The 24,485-nt window shown below is 36.2% G+C and overlaps 1 protein-coding gene across 2 annotated transcripts; it reads left to right on the top strand.

The window, feature by feature from the left end:
• The first annotated feature begins 901 nt into the window (after positions 1 to 901).
• LOC140139440 (DNA repair protein XRCC4-like) lies at positions 902 to 24,008 on the top strand. Of its 2 annotated transcripts, none has more exons than XM_072161196.1 (10): positions 902 to 992; positions 9,442 to 9,629; positions 11,778 to 11,899; positions 13,673 to 13,741; positions 15,255 to 15,419; positions 16,815 to 16,871; positions 19,029 to 19,083; positions 21,479 to 21,639; positions 22,604 to 22,734; positions 23,913 to 24,008. In XM_072161196.1, the coding sequence occupies exons 2-10, from the start codon at positions 9,497 to 9,499 to the stop codon at positions 23,989 to 23,991; spliced, it is 972 nt and encodes a 323-aa protein (XP_072017297.1). In that variant the 5' UTR covers positions 902 to 992; positions 9,442 to 9,496; the 3' UTR covers positions 23,992 to 24,008. The 2 variants fall into 2 exon arrangements, with proteins under 2 accessions (XP_072017297.1, XP_072017298.1); XM_072161197.1 differs by lacking the exon at positions 902 to 992 and adding an exon at positions 1,013 to 1,097.
• The last annotated feature ends 477 nt before the right edge of the window (positions 24,009 to 24,485 follow it).

Below are 24,485 nucleotides of genomic sequence, written 5' to 3' on the forward strand. Positions count from 1 at the left end.
ATGTAGCAGGGAGGAAAAGCCGACGGTCAATTGAAAATTTTGACCTTTCATATTGAAGATATGGATTTTTTCCCAAAAAGACCTAATTTTTTTTGGTGTTTTGGGAAAAAAATCCATATCTTCAATACGAAAGGTCAAAATTTTCAATTGATCGTCGGCTTTTCATCCTACCTACATACATTTTAAGTATAAATCATCAGATTTATAAAGTTTACTTCAAGTAGGCCTACTGTTAAATATCAAAAATATCAATTTTTAATGATTTGCCATAAAATGTGTATTAAATTGCGAATTTCAAAAAATCAAAATTATTTGATATCAGAATGACATTCTTCATATTCAGAATGCAATTCGATATGTCTGATGTGCTCTAATGTCCCAAAATAAATACTGTCCAAACGTTCATACCCCAGCCCTTAATCATGTTTTTTTTTTCTTTTTTAAAGGTCCCCTGAAGATGAAAACATTCTGTCTATAAAACTTTTCCGTTGGGCCCTTCTTCCACTACTTAGTATTCAATTGTAAACTTATGTGTCAGTTCCTCAAGTTCTGATCTGCTCTAAAAAGCTGCAATATTTTTGTTCTTCTTTAGTGTTGACATCATTATGCGAGTACAGATTCTGTATTTCGACCAAAATGTTTCCATGGGGACGCCCCCCCGCTAAAAATCCTAATAGAAGAAAAAAAAAGCCTAATAGGCCTAAATTACCCAACAAATAGGCAAGGCAACTTTCAAGGGGGGTATTTGAAAAAGGGCTAAAAAGTAGAAAATGTCAAGACCTGAAGCTTCCCCCCTCCCTTCCCTGGCTACGCTAATGTTTCTAGCACCCCACCCCACAATCTGAACACTCCCATAGGTTGCGTGGTGGGACATATTCTAGTGGTGTGCGCCCTTTATGGTGACGAGCTGTTGTAGAAAATGTAGTGCAAGTCCGCAAAAATAATTCTCAGTCAGCCGAAGACCAAAAAGCATCAAGATTTCAATCATTAAGGTGTGTAATATTAGGTATATGCCAATGTAGATTTTCGAGGGATAATATAAATGTTTACCCATATTTTGTAACAACTAACGCTTGTCGTGTAAGTGGATTCGAGCGGTAGGTTTACTAAAATTACTGAATTAGAAATAAGCTTAAATTATTAAATGGGAAACAGGACGGTTCGCACCCTTTCAATTTCGGACCCGTGCACTTTCGCCCCCTTTCAATTTCGCACCGTGCACTTTCGCCCCTTTTTAAACCGCGGGTAATGTGCTGCTGTTGATTGATGATGCACGATCGATTGCTTCAACTCCGGCGGTACAGTGGGTGTTGTATGTGTATAGTATTGGTTGACTTTTGAGTGTTGATTGTCTGTGTTTGCAGTACCGGTACTGGGTCCAGCGTGTACAAAAGCAAATAGTATGTTGATGGACTCTCCGGTTCGATTTAATTTAATAGGCCTATATTATTACGATATATTAAATGTGCTTCGACTAAAGATTGGTATTCATTATGTTTTTGATTTGTTATTTTGTTTTACCTATAGGCCTATTTTATTTTATTTCATTTCTATTTTATTTTAAGGCTATTAATTATTTTTATTATATTATTATTATTATTATTATTATTATTATTATTATTATTATTATTATTATTATCAGTGTTCGAAATAAGCACTTATCCTCTTGTCCTCTTGTCCAAAAATCACTGGGGACAACCATATTGAGCTATGTACTTATCCCCTGGACAACCACTATATTTTACCTCTAAAATATGACACATTATGGGGATAACCAAAATGTTTTGAGGACAAGCAGAATTTATGCTTTAGTTACCCTCGGGACAACCTCCATATTTTCCTTATTTCGGACACTGATTATTATTATTATTATTATTATATTAATTATTATTATATTATTGTTATTAGAATTATGTTACCTTATTAGTACTTTATAATAGGCTATATAATTTAGTATTCAATTATTTATGGCCTATAAAGTATAAAATTTATAGGGCCTAATATTGATATGGCCAAAAATATGATGGCTTATAATTTATAATTTTATCCCATCTTTATGTTGCGAATTGATCTTCTTTGACATGACACTAATGGAAAAAAATATTTAGCAAATTTCTCAAAGACAAATGCGCACAAGCAAAACAAATGCCTGCAGCAGCTTTGCGATAATGCTGTGCCGACTTTCACCACCTTTCTTCACCATGAGTATTAGCTGCCACTAGTACGCCGAAAAGCGCCCGGGCGTGACATGGGTTCAATCAATGCAATGGTAGAGCCTACGGTGACTAGGCAGTAGCACGCATATATTCGTCCCAGAACACACCCGCATCGGATCGATTGCTTGACAAGTCTCCGGCCACGCGGCCGCGTGATTGTATAAAGTGTGACTCCTTCAACCCATTATGTAATGAATGACTTACGCGAAAACGCCGGGTATGGTGTGGGTCAAATCAATGGTAGGGTACCGTAAACAGACACGCTAAAAGTGCCATATGCCTCTTTGACGTACGATCGTAAAATATTATTAATCAGGAAAGTTTTCTGTTCGTTTTAATGAGAAATGTAAATAATGAACCAAATGTTTTAACTTTTGTCTTTTAATGAATGATGTATTGTGTTCTCAATTGATTTAATATATATTTCTACAAGTGTTACGTAAATTGTATAAACAAAGAAATGTAAATACTTTTAATGAATTTTGATATATTTGATGTATGATTTTTTGATGTTTATGCATTTTTATGTTTTTAAAAAATTCTTACATATATAGGGCTTATGTATAATTCTACAAATTGTTATGTATATTGTTTTTATGACACAGAGCCCCTATAATAGCAGATTTATCTGAAAGGTAGCCCTGTATAAATATGGTTTTAATAAATAACATAAAGTAAATAAACACATTTGTGGAAAAAATGCTATCCAATTCTGCATTGTAAATGATTGACATCTATGTGTTCATGATTCATTTTGTTTACTGGCCTGTCAATCACGGACTCATTATGACGATGCTTTATTAACACCACGGCACATCTTATATCTTAATCTGCTAAATATGCCAACAATTTTAAGGCGGGATGTTTGAACTCGAAGATGTCAATAATGTAATATAGCATCTATTTCTTAGATAATAAAGATCGTGTAAAGGAGATGAATTTCTTTCTTTATTTTTCTTTCCTTTTTCCTTTTTTATAGTGCCTTTTTTCTTCTTTTTTTTAATCAAGAAAGCTGCTTTGTCTTTTGAACCCTGTTTTGTTTTTGGATGTTGCTGCACATAATAAACAGTTTTAAACAATCAATTTATCAATAAGATTTGTTCAGTTCATCTTAATTTCTTTGGATGTCGTTTTTTCTTTCCCTTTCTTTCCTTTCTTTCTTTTTTCGTTTGCATGATCAGGCTATAGGGGTCCGACGCATAAATGACATCTATCTTAAAGGAGTATTTCATGATCCTAGTATCATCTTTTTATGACATTTTTAGTAGACATGGTAGATATGCTTGAAAAAATCTTATTCCCAAAATTTCAGTTGATTCCGATTTTGCATTATGCGAGTTATGCATGACTATGTGTATTACACATTGCTCCATAGGCCACTGTTGTAATTTCGTTCTGGTACACCAGAACGTAATTCAAAATTGACGATATTTTTGCTAGACGAATTAAATCTGCAAGAATTTTTTTGGACATAAACATTATGTAGCCAGAGGTTTCCAGTGGTATAAAAATCTCAATTTTTTGAGGAAAGTGAGGGATAATAATAATAATAATAATAATAATAACACTAATAATAATAATAATAATAATAATAATAATAATAACTTTATTTTATACACAGTAAAACATGTTCAATACAATATTGATCTTCCACATGTCCGTGTGGATATTAAAACATTACTAAAATATAAAATATAAAAGTTTGTTAAAAGATAATTATAAAAAAAAAATGTACATAGATTAATACAATATTTCACTAAGAGACAAAAAATTTATAATAAATGAATATGATAAAAATAATCTGCATTCATCCTCATATCATTGTTATTCTTCTTCTTATTATTATTATTATCATATTATTATCATTATATTATATTATTAAATAAACTTTGTTTATATTATTAACATTGTTATTATTATTATTATCATATTATTATTATTGTCATCATATTATATTATTAAATTAACTTTGTTTATATGTTTTGTGTTACTCCCCCATTGGATGTTGTGTCATACTTTCATTGTTTTTAATTTTATCCATTGCTTGTTGACACTTGTATCCTTTTGGATCCATCCTTTGGTCGCCAGTTGGAACAAATTTTCACTGTTTTTATACATATTATAATTAATAATTAAATATAAATTTATTATTATTATTACTATTTATTATTATTACTATTTTTATCATTGAATTCTAATTCATTATTTTGGGTAAGCCTGCTGCTAAAATATCTGGCCTGTTATATAACTGAGAAAAAAATCGTTCCTCTATTTTGTTAAATAAAATATCCTTTCTTTCCTTCCTTCCCGGTTTATCATGACTTATGCCCCAGCATACTTTCCTGCCGCTTGCCGCTGGCGGCAAGCGGCAGGGCTGCTTTCAACCAATGACAAGCCTTGATTGTGTCCGTTTGTCTGCAATGCGCGTGCGCCACGCCGCTTAGCGGCAAGTGGCATGGTAGTATGAAACCAGCTTTAATAAGTGCATGCCCGACGGCCCCAGCACTATAAACATACTATGATACTACGCCGCACCGCCGGGAGTTCAAGCAATCGATCGTACATCAATCAACAGCAGCACAATAGCCGCGTATAAAAAGGGGCGAAAGTGCACGGGTGCGCGAAATAGAAAGGGGCGAAAGTGCACGGGTCCGAAATTGAAAGGGTGCGAACCGTCCAGCATTCATTAAATGATCATGTTCATGATTGAATGTGATCTAATCGCCCAATTTGTCTATTAAACTTATGTAGGCATGATCACAAAATTTTCAAGTAGGTTTTTTCACATGGAAATTATTTTGTTTAAAAAGGTGATTATTTAACTTAAAAAATGTGGGGTCAACCATGTCTGTAGCTCAAATATCAACAAAGTTATGGGCAAATGTCTGTTTTTGACATTTTTGATTTTTGTGCGGCCATCATTGACAATGCCTTCCAATGACTTACTGTACAAAAAACAAGTAATGCATCATTTTTCACCACGATCTGTTTTACACACAAAGGCGATTTTATTTTATGACATCTAACTATCACTGCATGATAACTTCTGTATCAAGGATAAAGTACCAGCACTTTTTAGTCTACGGTACGTCTCCAAGTTTCTGGTGTCCAAATTTCAAAAATTTGTATTTTCCTATGGGGATTACACAGTTAAGCAATTTACTGTGGTCGCAACTTTTTGAGTTGAACGTCACCCTCTATAATAAGCAATGTGGACATACCTAACTTATGAGGGGGCACATCCCTCGTCATACTGCCCCCCCCCCACGCGTCGCAAAAGTCAAGTGCGACATGATGTGGTACTCTGCGCAGATTAACATATCATGATTATCCGCATCCACTCACCACTGACTATAATTTTTGGCGGAATTCCTTTTTTTACAAATTAAGCGTACTGCTAATTGCTCGAGAAGTCTAGCCAAGAATTTGATCACACCTTCACATTCTACATGTAGGCTAGAGACGATTGCATTCAAAATCTATTCGGATTCGCTGAAGCATGACACTGTAAAGCAAGGGAAGTTCAGAAGTAAACACAGCAAAAATTTTAGACTGTCCAAAATAGGCAAATCTTGCTCAAAAGATACAGTTGACTTATTAACATTAACAGAATGAATAACCCCCGGTGCAAAAAATTGAACCGCTGTCCGACCGAAAAACGATAGCAACGCACTCTAGCATCGAATGCGTAACTAATATCTTGTGCAAATTCGAAGCTTGAGTTCTCGAGTAAACTGCTAACTGTCTAGCACGGCGCATATGATTTTCCACAACTTCCTATGCACATGCTAGACATCACGCCGCATACATGTATGCGATGGTTTTAAAACAGATACATGGTAATGCTAAATTGCTAACCATTCATTGCCTGCTTAAATCATGGCGGTGAAAGGAGACACTTTGTGCAGGTTATCAAGTTTGAAGTTTTTACATTAAATATAGAGATATTTTGCTCCACAACACGGTTTTCCCCAATGAAATTGGACATTCCTAACCGAAGATATTGAGTTTGTAAGTTATATGGTATTATGAAAAATTTTGGAAATTGAGATATCGCCCTTTAAAAATGTTATTGACAATGTTGACAATATTTTAAACATTATATTACAATTTCGCAACAATCCCAAACTCTGAAAAAATCGCCCCAGGCAGATTTTTGGCTTTCTCCATTTATGACCCTGCCCAAAAGTGTCTCCTTTTGACATAACACGTCACATTTACACCCATCGAATGTGAGTCATTGACCCTCATGACTGTAGGAATCAATGGATTCGATCCCGAGATTCGATTCATAAATGATGATTTGAATTGAACCCCCTAACTTGGAAGTCTGTGCATAATAAAACAGGTACCGGTACTTACTGACCAATCAAATTAATGGTCACAAAACCTGTTGCCATTGCTGTTGCAAATTTGGCACTTGTAATTCAGTGAAATACAATGTATGTATTGGAAATAACATAAAATTACTGCCGTGGCCTGATGTAGGCTAGATGTATGCAATTTTAGTAGCTGTCTTCATCAAGTAGCTCAATCATGGACGAGAGAATAGAGCACAAAGTTTGATGGACCGGAGACTTGGCACAGCGATCTGAGGACTGTGACGTCATAGATGTACTTGGAACAAAAGTCTTGATATAAATTATGCTGTTTACGTAGGATATATTGCTGGTGGCAGCAACATTTTAGTGTACTTAGCATGAAGCTGCCATGATGTTATATAAGTCTTCCCAGCATTTTTGTGTAATGGCGATGCCAGGGAATGCAGGAATTAATTTAGAAATTCATCCATTAATCAATATTTAATGACCATTCACCAAATAAATGGGTACAGTTGTGACAGTTAATATTTAAGGTTAAATACAAATGGTTTATAAAATAAGGAGCGATTGCCGAATAGGGTGCAACTCTTAGTCTTATTACAAGACTGCCCCACCCCAACCCTAAACCCTAACCCTAAACTCCGAAAACGCGGACTGGACTCAAACCTAGCAAGTTGCACCCTATTCGTAATCGTATCTAAAATAAGAAATATAGGAAACATGAACAAATGCACTTAGCTCGGTCCACCAGTTTGCAGTGCAATAACCGCTCTAGTTATCATGTTCATGGATTAAAAAAAAAAAAAAAAGCGCAGTGGTTTATAGTGCGCTACATGTACGCACAGGCACAACGCCTAGACATTGATCCACAAGCCTCAGCACACTTTACAGGTTGTTGCTGACCATTACGGCCCCCATCATTCCATAAACCATTTAAGGCAGCTATGTACTCTAGACATTGTTTCTTTCGCAAAATTGAGTTTTTTTAATATGTTTGTACTTTGTTATGTTTTTTATAAATACAAGGAATGAAAATCCAGATTTGTAAACTCCAACTGCAATATTTTAAGGATTTTATTTCACTATTCCACTCGTGTTTGAAATTGAAAAGGAAAGAAAATCTTTGTTGTACCAGCAGGGTACACGCAGCAAGAACAACGCATCGCTTTGCGTGATCGCGCAATTTGTTAACGCACAAATACGCTACACATACGCTGACGCTTATCTGCATGCGTGGCGCATCTTATGGAAACACCACGGAAGCACAAAAACCTAGTGGTCAAATGGCTCCGCTTTTAGCTGATAAAATGTGGGTTTTTTCAAGTTCTTTCCCCGATTTAAATATCAAGTTATGAATGGATTTCGCTCACACTTAACAAGGGGCTGTGGATTTACCCGATGTTTATGTAATGTAACTTGTAAGGTAGAAAAATAAAAACTGCTGCATTCTCCTGCGAGATTCGATGAAAGTGCAAAATCTGACCACTTTAAACTTCAACAGCCATTATTTCAATGTTCATTTTCTCGGTAAAATGACGATTTAGGTACACGATAACTCAATAAATACAGCATTTATAGGTACGGTAAGCAATTATGATCATCGTAAAAAGCATGATCGACTCAAGAAACGGTTTTCTTGTTTTTTTATATTTTGGTCTATTTCCGATTTTAGGCATCATTTAAGTGCAAATAGGCGTTTGTGAATTTGAAAAAGTTCAATTTGATGCCTTATGGTCAATATCTCAAAAAATAAGGCCAATATCAAAAAAATAAAAAAAGCGTTTTTGGAATGGAGCCTCAAGATTGAGCTAAAAACAAGATAAAATATTTTGGAAAGAGTGTTTTTTTGTTATGATGTACCTAACAAATATTGCCAAAAACTCACTTTTTTGTGATTTTCTTCATAATTGTTGTTTTTACCCCAAATCTGTATTTATATTACGATTTATTGATGTCTTGCCTTCATAAAAATGTATACTTTTATATGTCTTGCGCGAATAATTACAAAGTTATTGCACTTTTACTACATGCATGTCTGAGAGTACACAGCCTCCTTAACAACAATTCAGGGACTTTGCTGCTACAAGAGTGCACACCCTAGACATTCCACAAATAACCTTCGCAACCGGGATCAGCTCCCCGAGTTTCGTACAGGTTACAACGAGACAATTATAGAAGTATAAGTTTCTTGTCCAGGGGAATTTCAAGCTTGCTCAATTTTTCAACAAGAGCGCACTAGGCACCGCCAGAGTTCGAATCCGCAACCTCTTGCACCATAGTTGAACGCCTTATCGATTGAGCTAACTTGACTGCTTTTTTTTTTTTAAATATAAATTTTTTTATACATTTCAGGTAGGCCTGGCATTTTCGGGTACCCGGCGCATTTTTCGGGCGGGTAACCGGGTACCCGAAATTGCAACAAAAAAAAAGAAGAATTTTGCACGGTGTTTTGTGTTTATAATATGAAAATTGATACTTTGTTTCATGTCATACTCTATTAATGATATCAAAATGCATTGAATTTGAATGCATTTTGATATCATTAATAGAGTATGACATGAAAACAAAGTATCAATTTTCATATTAAAAACACAAAACACCGTGCAAAATTCAATTTTTTTTTTTAGGTCAACCATGAATGATCCTAGCATTTAGGTCTAGGTCCAGGGACACTACAAAACCGAAAAAATAAAAAACTTTCACAATTTTTTTTTTTTTTTTTTTAAATATCGGTACCGGGCAGGGTATTTCCTGCCCGGTAATGTAATCTTGGGCGGGTACCCGCTAGCCCGCCCGAAAATGCCAGCCTTAATTTCAGGCTGTAAAACAATGAGTGTGGCACAGGTTTACCAATGCCTGCTTCAGCTTAAAATCTTTGCTTTAAATTTTTGTTCATGTTATAGAACTACGTGTAATACAACTTCTTGGTACCTGTACATTGAAATCTAGTCAACAAAAATGGACCAAACTGTGTTGAGTCGAGTAGACGTCGGTAGGCAGCCATATTTCTTGCAGACAACATTACTGGCTGGGGGAAATGCTGGGTTTAGGCTCCTGATGACAGATGCACTCAATGCTTGGACTGCAGAAAGTAAGTACATATTTTGAACTGTGTGGCTAATAATAATATTGTTGTTACTTGTATGTCATTATTGCCCGATCGCACAGTCATCTCAAAATGAGGTTCTACCCGCAAATAACTCAACACAAAAGTTGACAACCATGAGGGTTACCAAATCTTTCAAAGGCCCCCTTTGCAATGATTTTTCTTCAAATTTACCCCCCTTTTTCATGCAAAATCAAGGACAAAATTTGGCCAAAAACAACCCCTTTTTGGTGGTTTTCAATGACCAGAATTTCAAACACCCATTTTCAATGATTAGAATTTCAAACACTCCTCCGTTGCATCTGCATTATTGCTCCTCACCTGAACTTTCCCTTGCCTGGAGGTGTGCAGTGAGCCTAACAATTGAGTGTTTAATGGTGGTGGTCGGTGAACTGTGGTGAAACCAGTGACAATTGTTAATTGATGTTCTACATGTAACTTTTTACGCTATATCAGCGGTGCGCTGAACAAAAGGCGGATTTCCCATACAGGATACACCCCTTATCAATGACACTACATGTAAGTATTGACATAAAATTCTCAAGACAGTAACCCTTTTATCCAAATTTCGCTGACAGTGCAAGTTAAATACCCCTATTTTGCTGATTTCACTGTCAAATTTCACGGACAGTGCTAAAATACCCCCTATTTTGCCAATTTCGCGGTCCTTGCTTGCTACTGGTAAAAAATGACCCCTTTTCTGTAATTTGGTAACTCTCATGGTTGTCAACTTTGTGTTGAGTTGGGGCCGGGGGTTCTACTTGTAAAGTGTGTGTTACGTGTGCGTACTTTAATTGCCACGTATTGCTAGAAAAGCATGAGAAACAAAAATGCACTTTTTGCGCATGCGTTTACAGGGAGAACCTTGTTTTGGTAGCAAGATTGCAGATATGTGTGAAGGGCTAATTATCAGTATACTCTCTCTGGTAATTGGGTCCACCAAATGAAACATCCCCAATTTTGGCTCAGTAATTCCTCAAATTGACTCCGCATTGAAAATTTGTGTACATATAATTTTCACTGGGCCAAAATAGGGACATACAGCCTCTGATGAGTAAGCACTGATTATTATTTATATCAGCCTTTCAAGTTCCAAGTGGTACAAATAAATCGTGTATCACATGGTTTTGTCAAAGTATCCTATAATGGCTACAATATGAACAGGATTTTGTATGCAGATGATGTGCACACACATACTTTTTCACTTTACACTCACACTGAGTTAGGTCAATTTAATTAATTTTTACCAAGTCGGTCTGATAACAATCATCATATTCAATGTCTTATTTTCCTATTATGCTACATACATTGTATTCTATCTAATGCAATATATTTAGAGAATAAAGGTATTGGTTTTAGCCCTGTTGCATCTATCATCTCATATAACAGGCGACATCATTATTTTAAGTAAAACAACGAGGCGGCCGAGTTGTTTTACGCCAAAAATAATGATGTCGCCGTGTTATATGAGACGATAGATGCACTACAGCTGCTAAAAACAATACCTTTATTCTCATTCTTAAACACTTCAATTCAAATAGAAATATCATAAGTATATATTACAAATTTTAATCAAATTAAATCCTACATTTTATAAGGAATTACCTAGGACTTAAAATCGATCAGTCCCGTTGTTGCTATGCGCCTCCCGATTGGTTCAAATAGCGAGCACGCAGCGTATTGCGTTGATGCATGCAGCGCTGACCTGTGTGATATCGTGTCATATCACACGGGTAAGAACCAATGAGATTGCAGGAACGTTCTCAAGTGTTTAAGAATTGATCATAATCAAAGCCATTCAGTAAACCATTTTGAATACTACGCCACTCATCCTCATTTAGATAAAATTCTGTCTACCAAAAGGCCACCATGGGGCAGTTCACATGATAGTACAATAAAACAGGAGATAGGTATGAATGGCTGTGAATCGAACTAGAGACCTGTACCTGTCCTCCAACATGGCTGGCTGCCAGTTGGTTTATTCGATAGGGTCCATAATATTCTTATTATGGATTCTTCTTCTGGGTTCATTTCTTCTTTTGGATTCATCTTCCAAATTCTTCTTCCATAATCTTCCTCTGGATTCCTCTTCTCCTGGATTATTGTTTTATTTGTGTGTTTATTTATTTACAGTTCCTGAATCAGATCTAGACCAATTAGCCAAGAAAGTGAGCATGGAAAGGAAAGAGTTCATAGATGTGTCAAAGAAAGCGCTGACGCAGATGGAGCTTGGCAGTCTGGCTTTTGAATACACGGTACCGTACTTATGCTATATATACTCCATATGCCATAACCCCACCCCACCTGATACAGGGTGTCCCAGAAAGAACTGTATTTTTCAATTTTGGGGTATATTAATGCCGGATCCAATCTTAACAAAATATTTGATATCATATTTGAGGAATAAATAGTTTTCATATACTTTTTGAATACACGGTACCATACTTATGCTATATATACTCCAGGCCATAACCCCACCCCACCTGATACAGGGTGTCCCAGAAAGAACTGTATTTTTCAATTTTGGGTTATATTAATGCCGGATCCAATCTTAACAAAATATTTGATATCATATTTGAGGAATAAATAGCTTTCATATACTTTTTGAATTTTGACAATTGACCTGCTCCGTTTTCAAAATATCAGAAATTTTTGTGCCTATTTTTGCATTTTTTCGGCATTGGTGACAAGTAAGATATATATATATTATAGGGGCAAGGACTACAACTACTGCACTGGAAATTTTATCTCAGCACAGATAACTGTTGTGGAGTTACAGTCAAAAATGAGGCAAAACCAACATTTGATCAATAAATCAATAACTACTTGCCTTGAGTTGCTGAATTTTCAGTGCAGTCGTTGTAGTCCTTGCCCCTATAATATACGTATCTTACTTGTCACCAATGCGCTATAATTCTTGAGAAAAATGCAAAAATAGGCACAAAATTGGCCAGGGGTGTAGTACCCCCTTAAAAGAAATTACCTCACTTTCAATCCACAAAGTCGAATATCAATCAGTGACAATAAACGTGTCATGCAACCTTACACTAACTCTCAACTCCGCTCCCCAGAAAGAAATTGAATACCTGAGTGGAAGAAGGGACCAACTGCATTTTACAAAAATGAAATCATATTTTAAAACAGACCTGTACTGTTGACATTGCAACATATCATTTCACATGTATGTTCATGTTCCTGTACTAAAGATCCCCTCAAGATGAAAACAGTGTGTCGCTTAAAACTGTTCCAAATATTGTGTTTTTAGTTTTACCTAAAAAAGTGTTGATGGAAATGCATGGGCCCTTCTTCCACTCAGGTATTTAATTCACACCTGTTGGCTACAGGTCCCAGGGTTTAAATGCATAATTGCAAGTGTCTATGGACAAACTTGTGTGTGTGTGTGCAGAAATCTAAAACTTAGCTAATTGCTAGTTAAGATTTTTGTAACTTTATTTCTTTATTTTATAATCATGGAATCTTTTAGCATATTCATGGGCATCAATAATGGAGGAAAGGGGAATATAAAATTTATAATAAATGTCCCCCTCCCACATACTGGTAAATTTTAAAAGCGTAATTACAGAATCAGTGGTTAATGAAAAGGGTCCCCTTTTCAAGAAGATTTTTAAGGAAGGTTTGTTGTGTAGGATTTGTGCATGTCCGTTGAATGCATTGAAATGAGAAGCGAAATAAGCAGCCGAGTTTTTCTGACAGACCTCACAGCAGCAGAAATGAGTATCCCATTATAAATGCTATGCGGTACCGTAATAGAACTGTATGTGCCATTGACAATGTACACAAAATCCTCATTTCAAGATTTAAGTTCTTTGGGGAAAAAATATGACCTCTATTGTGAAACTCTTCATAGGTCTCAATATTTAAGCAGATCTTACCTATTTTTGTATGCAATTGTTATGGATCTAGCAGATACATTGCAATGCATGATGGGATAGTCCCTTTAGTTGCTGTGGTCAGACCTGTGACAAAGCGCTCATTGATAATGCTATTTATTTACATGTACAATGTAGGTTCAGGATCTTGATGATGGAGCTAAGGAATTCTCTTGGAAGAAGGTTATGACAACAGGAAATATAAAGGTAAGAATGCATTATGATTTATGAACATAGGCAGGGATGTACTTTAACACTTGCCCGAATTTAATGCCAGGGTATCATAAAAGAAAGCTCTTCTCATATCACCTGGCCTATCAGGTTTTTCTGAGAGAAGAATTATAAATTATATATATACATTTACATAATCATAATCTATTCAAGTGTGTAGACACACTTAGGTCCTGATGGGACCAGGCTCAAACAAAAAAATGCTCAATTTAGGCTAAAAAGTCTATTAGGCGATTAAAAAGAAAACCCTGTTCTACAGGCCCGACCGACCCAGATTTTGAAGAAATTGGGGAAAAGCATTTTCCTGTACAAATGAATGCCGACCCAAATTTCAGGCACAATTTTTTTTTGTATTTTCTCAAATTGCAAATTATTTACAGATTTTGGTGATTTTTTTGGGTCATTTCAAAACAAAAAAACAAGGCCGACCGACTGACCCTACTTTAATGGTCCGTCCGCCCGTAGAACAGGGTTTCTTTTTTTCGTCACCTTAAAGCATATATAAAAACAAGGCTGGTCGGGGGGGGTACTCAGTACAAATGACCATATGGGGACGTGCCGCAAATATGGGTAGCATTTTCAGCCTTTTGGTATATCAATAACCCCTTTTTCAAAGCCTATTTTGGTATATGAATGGGTCCTTTTTTCACAATTTTTTCGGAAAATAGCCCAATTTTTCCTTAATCTAGCTAAAATTTTCACAATTTTCTCAAAATTTGGGGAAAATTGGGAAAAACTAAGACAATTTAGGTTAAACTCGGCCGAAAACAAGGCTGGTCCGGGGGGGGGGGGTACCCAGTACAAATGACCATACGGGGACGTGCCGCAAATATGGGAAGCATTTTCAGCCTTTTGGTATTATCAATAACCCCTTTTTCAAAGCCTATTTTGGTATATGAATGGGTCCTTTTTTCACAATTTTCTCAATTTTTTCGGAAAATAGCCTAATTTTTCCTTAATCTAGCCAAAATTTTCACAATTTTCCCAAAATTTGGAGAAAATTTGGAAAAACTAAGACAATTTAGGTTAAACTCGGCTGAAAATTTGGACTTTTGGTATATCAATGGGTCCAAATTTCTGAAAAATTTGTATATTTATGGGTCCACTGTCAAATTCTCAGCGGCACGTCCATACCAAAACCAAACTTGAGTACCCCCCTCCAAACAAATCACATGAACAATTTTATTGTTACAGCCTTTTGGACCAAGAAAGGAAATTGGCAGTCCAATCTCAACTGCCATAGAGGCTTTTGTGAAGTTTAAACAGAAATGTCCTTAAGAATTGTGTTGTATCTGTAGAAAATATGAAAAACACTATTTTACTTCCATGACATTTATAATTAACAGTAAGTCAGTATTCAATGAAACAATTAAAGGCTTTTTGTCTAAGTTATTTGAATACATAGTAGTTTAACTACAGATAAACCATATTCCACCAAACCTCACCAGATAACTATCATACTCTGCCCTTGTGTATTATTCCATTCTAGTTCCAGTTAGGCTGCCTGACTATGGAACCGGTAGACGACCCATCAGAGAGTATACAAGACCTGCTGATATTCAGCATAGGTCATGTGTCAACACTCAGGGAAGATATCCGCAGGTTGGAAATGGAGGATGAGAGGTTATCAACAGAGAGGTCTAATGCCCTCAAGGTATGATATGCATGCAGGGGACACCATCAAATTACTTACAGAGTGGTCAAATGTGGATGAGTTCTAGCTGACAAAGCACAACAGCTTTAACCCTAACCCTCCTGAATACTACAAAATACTACTTGATATATGCGCTGTTCGTGCATGCATCCCACGTGGTGTGATGACGCAATCGCCCTAAGTGATATCTAGGCACGGTTTCGCTGGCCAGCGAAGCCCAAGACCCGTGGCAAAGTGTCGCCGACCGAGTGCTTGGCATGCGAGGGGTCTCGGGTTCGAATCCCACCCAGAGCAAACAACTTCTTTCCTTCTTTTCTCTCTTTATTCTTTCCTTCTTTCCCTTCCGTCGCCAAAAAAGCCCTTAGGCGGTTAGGGGGCAATTTGGGACTCCTGTGTCAATATATATACGCCATCCACTTGAACTATTCGCATTTATTAACCTATTTTATATGATACATAACAAGGAATTTCTGGTATTTTTGTAACAAACAAAATACTAAAAATGTCAGAAACTTTGACCAATATCAATGCACCTCACCTTCAAAAAAATAATCGATCTTGCAAGACCCAAACGCACAGCCCGTAGTATGCAAAACTGCACTAGAGTGCAATTATACAATATTTATGAACGCAGCATATTTTTCTAACTGCCATTCTGATTGCGCATAAAACTTTCGGGGAAAAAAATTGCATACTTCTTTGCATGTTTTTTATCATTGCTCCTGAGACAAACTTGCAGCCTCCCACCCACCCACTAACCCCATCAACTATCAAGGCTTATATTAAGCAGGCCCTCAGGTTTTCAGGGTTTTTTTACCCTATGGTTGCCCAGTTTTGGCTCCTGCATGGTGTGTCAATAGAAACTTTAGGACCAGGAACCATTTGGGGGACCAGGAGCTCATTTTAGCTCCTGGTCTTCTGGTCCAGGCATACTTACCGTAACCACTCTTGTATAAGCCCACCTTCGGCTATAAGCCAACCCCCTGTTTTTCAAACCATTCTGGAACAAGGGTGCACTCGGGTATAAGGCCAGTAGTCATTTTGGCTTAGTTCTTAAATCATATCAATGCTTTTCTTTCCCATTTAAGAACAAATATTTAAAAAATATCAGTTAAAAATTAACATTCCATACTTAAAATTTAAAAACAATAAAATGGGCATATACAAATGGGGAATATTTTTCTTACTTTTAAATTCAACTACTAGCCCCTCCCTGGTTATAAGCCCACCCCATTTTTGAAGTGAAATTGCCCATCCAGGGGGGTGGGCTTTTACCCGAGTGGTTACGGTAATATCAGGCCTGTAACCGATAGTAATTTTTTTTAATGCCAAAAAGATGGAGTTTTGAAAAAATAAATTTATCATTATTATCTCCTCTAATATTTTTGTTCACAGAGACTTGAGAAATGTGTTAGTCTGAAAGAAGAGTTAGAGCAAGATTTATATTCCAAGGTAAGGATTAGATACATCAGTGAGATTTTGACCAATAATCATGGTCAAGGACCATATCTATACTACTGACCTCATCATAGGGCAGCTTTTCATCTATTATATTGTATCTGTTAATAGTTTGCATTTTCTCTGCCACTGATGTAAAAGTGAAGTTCCGAATAAACTATTCAAATTCATTCTATTCATCATTACAGCTGAAAATATCGCTTAATGCTCTGCCTGCTAGCCATGCGCTTCAACGGAAAAAGTTCAAGTTTTGACATTTTTTCTCAAAATATCAAGAGCTATCTTAAGAACTACTCAACCAATACTAGGCTTGTTTGTATTCATTTTAATGCAATTTTCATGCTGATTCCAAATATGGTCACGAAAATTTACATTTCTGAAATTTTTGAATTTAAAAAAAAAATTTGAAACATGTCGTCTGCAGTCGACACCCGCGTGAAGAGAGTTAATTTGCAAGCTGTTACTTTGTTTGCTTTAGCCAATGAGGTAGATCCAAGTGAGGACTGACTCCGTCATAATTGCATGAAGGGCACAATAGTGTGCCTGCAGATAAATTCAGTATGCCCATGGCAAACTTTGATTAAAGTGTGTTGTTTTTTGTGTTTGACGTGTAACGTGTTTGTGCCAAAAATGTGTGTCAAGTCCCAAGTGCGCAATCCTTTGCGAAGCTCAAGCTTAAAGCAGTGGCGTGTGCAGCACATTGAAAGTTCCCCCGAATGAAGTCTGATTAGGAGTGTAAGGTGCGGGCAGGTGGGGTCCAGGGGCCTGCCTTAGGGCCCCTGATGGGGTCCAGGCATGGGTCCAGGGGCAGCGCACCCGGAAGCTCTGGGGTTTTCAAGGAATCCTACTTTGAGGGGGCAAATTTTGATGTTTTTGCACCGTTAAAAGTGACGGACTCTTTCATAAATACTTTTTTTTTTCACACCATATGTTTTTTCCTTCCACAGGACCTTCCAATTTCCCCCGAATGACCAACAAAAGTGGGGGGCATCTGCCCCCCCCCCTTTGTGCATGCCACTGGCTTAAAGACACAAATTATTGTTTGATATCGGGGTTTTGCCAACAAAGACCTGAGGTACATTAGCTTGGTCTCCATGCATAACAAACCAATGTGGCAGATTTATAACATTAAGGGATGGGGTATGAATGTTTGGACAGTATTTATTGTGGGACATTAGAGCACATCAGACATATCGAATTTGAATATCTGAATACGAAGAATGTCCTTCTGATATCAAATAATTTTGATTTTTTGAAATTCGCAATGTAATACACATTTTATGGCAAATGATTCAAAATTGATATTTTTGATATTTAACAGTACTCAAAGTAAACTTTATAAATCTGATGATTTATACTTAAAGTATATGTAAGTGGAATGAAAAGCCGACGATCAATTGAAAATTTTGACCTTTCGTATTGAAGATATGGATTTTTTTCCCAAAACACCAAAAAAAAAATTAGGTGTTTTTTGGAAAAAATCCATATCTTCAATATGAACGGTAAAGGAAAATGTAAATCAAAATGTGAAAAATATCAAATTTTAATAAATTGTCATAAAATTTGTATATTATCGTGAATTTCAAAAAATGAAAATTATTTCATATCAGAAAGACATTCTTTGTATTCAGAATGCAATTCGATATGTCTGATGTGCTCTCATGTCCCACAAAAAATACTGTCGAAACGCTCAAAGCGCTCATTCCAGATCACTTAATGCACAGTGCAATTTTGAGTTGGTACTCTTTGGGTTTTTAATCTCCTTGATACATGCACATGTATCATTACATGAATAGATGCAGTGACTGGTTTACATTCAGAAAGCCGTCTGTTGATTCCCACAAGGCAAAATAATGCACATTATCTACATTGTATGGCAGAACACATAAACTCTTTTCAAAACCCAACTTGCAAAATCTTTGTTGTTTTAATTTTGTGATATTATGCAACTTGTGGCACCGGTAATCAAGTTTGATAACAAGTTTGGTATTATTTGCTTTGAAACCAAAAGTTAATGCAAAAAAATAAACTTTCTCCATGTAAACTATACAGTCCTTTGCCTGGCATATGTCCACCTCAGACCAACAGAGGGTGTACCAAATAAACAAATGTCACCTCATCTATATTATTGTATTTTTTTGTCTGTTGCAGTTCCAAATAGTACTGAATGACAAGAAAGCTAAGATCAGAGGTCTCAAAGAGGAAGGTAAGGTTTACACAGCATTACAAATGGGCTATTCTATTTAAACTTGCCCCCTCCCCCTCACACAGTGTCATTGCCCTGATATCTTCATGGCAGAAATCGCGCGACATGTTAGGTCCACAGCCACGCATGGCCATTATGTTCCTACCTTTGAGACGCATAATGAGACATCCGACTATTAAAGGCTACTGACAATAGCCTGGTAATTGACCTCTCTGTGTGTGAGTGAGCATGTATACGCCATGATGAGGTCAATGGTCATCTGCTTTTAGACTGCCTCCACCATTGTCCACAGGAGTGAGTGCAGCTAGCCTACGCTGCGCCATAGTTCGGCACATATAAAATCAGAATATTTTTGTCAGTTTTTGAGTTCAAGACGCACGCTTCTTTCTCAAGATGCTAGCTAACTACTATCATATCCGTTGAACACATATATTCAAGTGCAAGGAACAACATCTGGCTTCTTTAGACTAAATCAATTACTGGAGATATTCATCATTTTCTACCCGGTATCCAAAGATTTATCGTCTGAATATCAAATTGTGCATAGCACATTCACGTGTATCGATCCCTGGTATTCATTTCAGTGTCTCTGCTGTATAATGTAATTATTAACCGGGCGATGTCGGTGTGCCTCAGTGAAAGATTCAGGTTGAATCTTTCTCTATGGAGCTGCTTACATGTTAATTTCATTTGAAATAAATGCTCCCACTGTGGAAGATATTTTCAAAATCTTCCACAAGGAGAGTGGATTTTAAATGGAATAGCCCAGTTGAGGATGTCAGCAGGTTTGCCATCAATGATGTACATGTATAAAATTGACAACTGGGACTTCTTACAAAACTATTACAGGCTCTGCATGTAGACTGCACCATGTCTGCTGGTATCATAGTGGGCTGCCCCATGCCCAATGATATGTGGGTATTGGCCCTTAAACCATGCTGGCTCTGAAAATACTTGTTTGTAGTAGTGTCCCATCCTACTGAAGATTTCCACTTGCCAGACAGCAAACCTGTTGTTACCCTAAGTCTGTATCTTGAATACCCCTGTAAAAGTCTATCGATCAACTTGATTGTGTAGTCTAGGAATTTAGGAGCAGGGATATCCTTACATTGGATTTTCAATTGACTTGTTCATAAATAAACACCTCATTGTGCTTTTAGTATGAAATGAATTTAATTATGATAGGATGAGGGTACTGTGATATTCATATCATCGTCATTGTTTGCATCATCGTCGTCACTCACAAGGTGTCTTTTCCAAAGTCTATGTGATCTATCGATATCGGATTCATTGATGCAGACATTCAACTTTTGTACAAAGATGTTGATAATGATATTGATAGCCAGATTATTGGTGTTCTCAAGTAGTATTTCTTATATCCTGTGTGTGAGGAGGCAATTCCTGCGAGAATACTGCTCGAGGTCATCAGCTTTTGTTTCCATCTTCTCGATGGTTAGATTGTTGGTTTCAATCTTCTTCTGGTTATCTTCTGTCTGTGCCTTGATGGTATCTGTCTCCATACTAAGTGACTGGTATTCATTTTTAGATACGGTGGATTCTAACTGCTACTGCTTTGATGAAAGTGTTACTTTTAGACATCTTGATTTGTTGCTAATATAGTGTCGATTAAGGTGGGTGAGTTAATGATTTTATTTGTAATCTTTGTAGCTGTTGAGTCAGCAACAGTTGAGGAACTTTTCTCAGTTATGAACCCGGCCAATTTACACTGATTTCAATGGGGCTAATTAGGTATTCATGCAGCCATATCTCGGGCCCTCATGATCTGTTCCCACCAAATTTGGACTGTGGATGTTTTTCATCATGTTCTACTGAAATATGGTCATGAAAATGCTGAAATGCTAAAAAGAAAATTTTATGATGTCACACTTTGGTACTCTATAATACAGAAAATTTGGACAAGTCTAATAAGCAAAGTTTTTAAAATGAAATCGCCAAATGATTAATTTTAATTTTTCTCCTGTATTTGCAATGAACAGCAGCATGTTTAGTACAGCTCATGTTTTCTACAATGCAACATGATCTTGTATAGCCAATATCGTTATCCTCAATTTCAAAGACAGTGACTGCCTTTTGAGGAGAGCTCTCCTTAAATCTGATATAGGAGAGTGATTTTTAGCTCTCCTTAAATTGACCATTCTCTCCTTACATTCTATTGTAAATGCTCTAAACAGCTCTTCTTGAAGGCTCCAGAAGAGCTATTTAATGTTCTCCTGCAAATTCGAAAGTCTCTGCATAGAAGATGCTTTGTTAGAAAGAGGGGTAGCCCATTTACAAAGCAATGCTTTGTCACTGATTAATGGCTACCCTGTACAAAGATGTCATAAATAAAATAAAATAATAATAAAAAAATATGTAAATTTTGTTTACATTCCAGTCAAAGAAACCAAAGCACAGTTGGAAGATGCTCTGGAAAATGCGACAGCTTCAAATAGACCAGGTTCATCAAGAGAGGGCGTTTCACCACAGAGCTCTCATGGCGATGGCTCTGAGGAAGAGATGGATATATCAGATGAAGATACTGATGATGAAAGAAAGGTTTGTGCATTATTTCATTCTTACAATGAGATGAAATACATGGACTGTTTCAATGGAACCTTGCATATTTCACCAATGAGTATGAATGAAAACATTTATTTTTTTTCATGTGGCTCATAATATACATTCTTTTTTTTTTTTTTTTTTTTCATAATTTACCAAGATAAGAAACTAAATTAAAAATATCCAAAATATGTTTATTTTAGAAGCGACACCTATACAAATGGTTATCATTTGCATAAATTAATGCTACTTGTACATGCACATTTATTAGTTGTACGTATGGTCTCATTTCCACTCTAACACATCTTCACACGGGTGAATACATGCATTGTGTACCTTGGGATCGATGCAATGGAAAATAAAAAAATGCACACTGTATGCAATATGTTATGCGCAATAGTCATAACATATTGCAATAATATCATATTTCATCATCCATTTGAGGTTGGTTGTTAAAAGAAAACCTTCTATGGGCCTATGGAACATTTGTACAGGAAAGTTTAGTCAATAATACATTTTGCAAACTAGCAAAGTTATTCAAAGTTGCAGCAAATCGCTGAACATAAATGCAGAAAGAAATGTCTTTTGTCAACTTTTTCTGGTAGGGCTAGGATATCGGCTCAGCTGCATAGGAAGGGTAATTAATAAGTATATGTGATAGGCCCCTGCTATGGGCATTGCCCAATGTTGCATATGTGACCCGATCTGATCCACTCAGGCCCGAGTTGGAAATTTTGAAAATTGAGTAAGTATCTATACTGTGAACCTTTTATGTGTCCATTTTCTGATGTTTTTTCTCCTCACTTTCAGTTTCATTTAGTGCTGACTTTAGCATGACTGGATCAGATTTGGTCACATATTCCAAAACTGACAAATCAAAGCTACAATCAAGGAACAAAATGTAGGCACATGTTGGCTGTCTGGAGTGACCTAAAAGAAATGATGTTCTATTTTTTTACAGAAAGCAAAGGAACCCCTAAGAATAAAGAAGAGGTCCCAAGCTACAGCAGCAGCTCCATTAAGAGATTCAGGTGACAGCTCGTTATTACTGGGGGAAGAAGAAGAGGATCAGCCAGCAACAACTAATAAAAGGTACCCCTGATTTCAGATAAAATTTAGTAAAAAGTCAATTGGGATAACAGAAGCCAAATTTTGGGTATTTTCGTGTATGGGGAGGAAATGACACCCCTTATATCAATGGGATCTCCTTTATAGAATCCATATATGTTACACGATCAAGGGAAATGAGTCGGATGTTGCTAATATTGATTTTGAGATATTGGCAATGAAAATGTTAAAATTCTTTTGTTTTATGTTGTTTTTAGCAATTGATAAATTGACATAACTTTGCAAAGAAAAGTCGTTCTATGGGGTTTTCAGTTTCTGAAAGCTCTGACTGTCCTCTTTAGAAACAAATTTAAAACTCTTTTTCGACCAGGGCCGACATGTGACTCATTCTCCTTGATCAATGATCATGTCACAATTTATGTTTAGTGTATTTAAGATATTCCTTAAGTTTTAAGTGTACGGGTACTTTTTATGTGCAGTATATGAGGAGGCTCAGATCATAGATGTTTTTTGTTTGTTTCTTTCTTAGTAACCTAAGATTTCTTAGTCTATTTCAGCTTTTTTGATCCAATTGAATACCTGAGTGGAAGAAGGGCCCAACTCCAATTTTTTACAAATATGAGTTAGACCCAGCATTTTATTGCCAGCAGATTGTTCTTCCTTGTGTGTGAAAGATGAGCCAAAATCCACTCTCTAAATAGTCTTCCACATACACTTAATCATGGTTTTCTTGGAAGAAGGCCCAACTCCATGGAGTTGGGCCTTTCTTCTACAAATATTGGGTTTTCAGTACAATAAACTTTCTTGCTAATATATTACATGCTTCTACTTATGCAATTAATGGATAATTACCAATTTTTGGTAGCTATTTATAACACATCTGCTTACGGAATTGGCACTTGCAGTATATTAGTGGATGAAGGACCCAACTCCAGCTCGTATTAAGACCTGTACCATTGGAAACATATAATTTTAAATGTATGTAATATTGTATGTTTATGTACTAAAGGTCCCCTGAAGATGAAAACATTCTGTCTATAAAACTTTTCCAAATAATAAGTTTTTTCTTAATATCTCAAAAACAGTTTGGATGGAGTTGTACCCTTCTTCCACTCAGGTATTCAATTGATAACCAGTGCTTGTTTATCTATTTAAATATTTTCAACTTTACAAAAATTACAATTTTTATTTTTGTCATTCAGGAGAAGACGACGTGAGCCACAGAAGAAAGACACCGGACCACAGAAACCTGCAGTACCACGCGTGCCTTCAAATTCGTAAGTACCGAATTCAGCCGAATTAATCGCCCCAGGTGAAAAATTATGAAATAAAAGTTACGAATGGAAATTTCCAGTCATAAACATATTCAAAATACAGTGTATATGATGTCAAACTCATCATGATCGTGACTGTTGTTCACCACTGTTTATCAACTGGCATTTAGTGTGTCTGTGTGGTTTACTTGGCTCGGGCAGCTAAAGTTTCACAAAGTAAACCTATGACTCAAATCACTGATATTTATTGTCAAATCAGGGCAGAGCAGGTTAGATATGAAAATTGACAGTATTAGGAGAATTTTATAGATTAAATTTTATAGGATATTTTTGTGATTTCATATTACTTGCAACCAAAATGTTTTGAGAAAGAAATATGTTGAAAAAATTTGCCATCATTTTTTTTTTTTAAAGTATCTTCTGTTTTGTTTATTCTCAAATCAAAAACAAAATGCTGTAAAATTGTTCCCCAAAACAAAATGCATGCATCCAAAGAGAAAC

This window comes from Amphiura filiformis, chromosome 18, assembly GCF_039555335.1.
Source record: "Amphiura filiformis chromosome 18, Afil_fr2py, whole genome shotgun sequence".
Lineage (NCBI taxonomy): Eukaryota > Metazoa > Echinodermata > Ophiuroidea > Amphilepidida > Amphiuridae > Amphiura > Amphiura filiformis.

What these genes read in the sequence shown, in the direction of transcription:
- LOC140139440 (XM_072161196.1), top strand. Translation starts at nt 9,497, where the DNA reads ATGGACCAAACTGTGTTGAGTCGAGTAGACGTCGGTAGGCAGCCATAT. An exon ending in CAATGCTTGGACTGCAGAAA is followed by an intron (nt 9,630 to 11,777) that starts GTAAGTACATAT and finishes ATTTATTTACAG; the next exon opens with TTCCTGAATCAGATCTAGAC. An exon ending in AGCAAGATTTATATTCCAAG is followed by an intron (nt 16,872 to 19,028) that starts GTAAGGATTAGA and finishes TGTCTGTTGCAG; the next exon opens with TTCCAAATAGTACTGAATGA.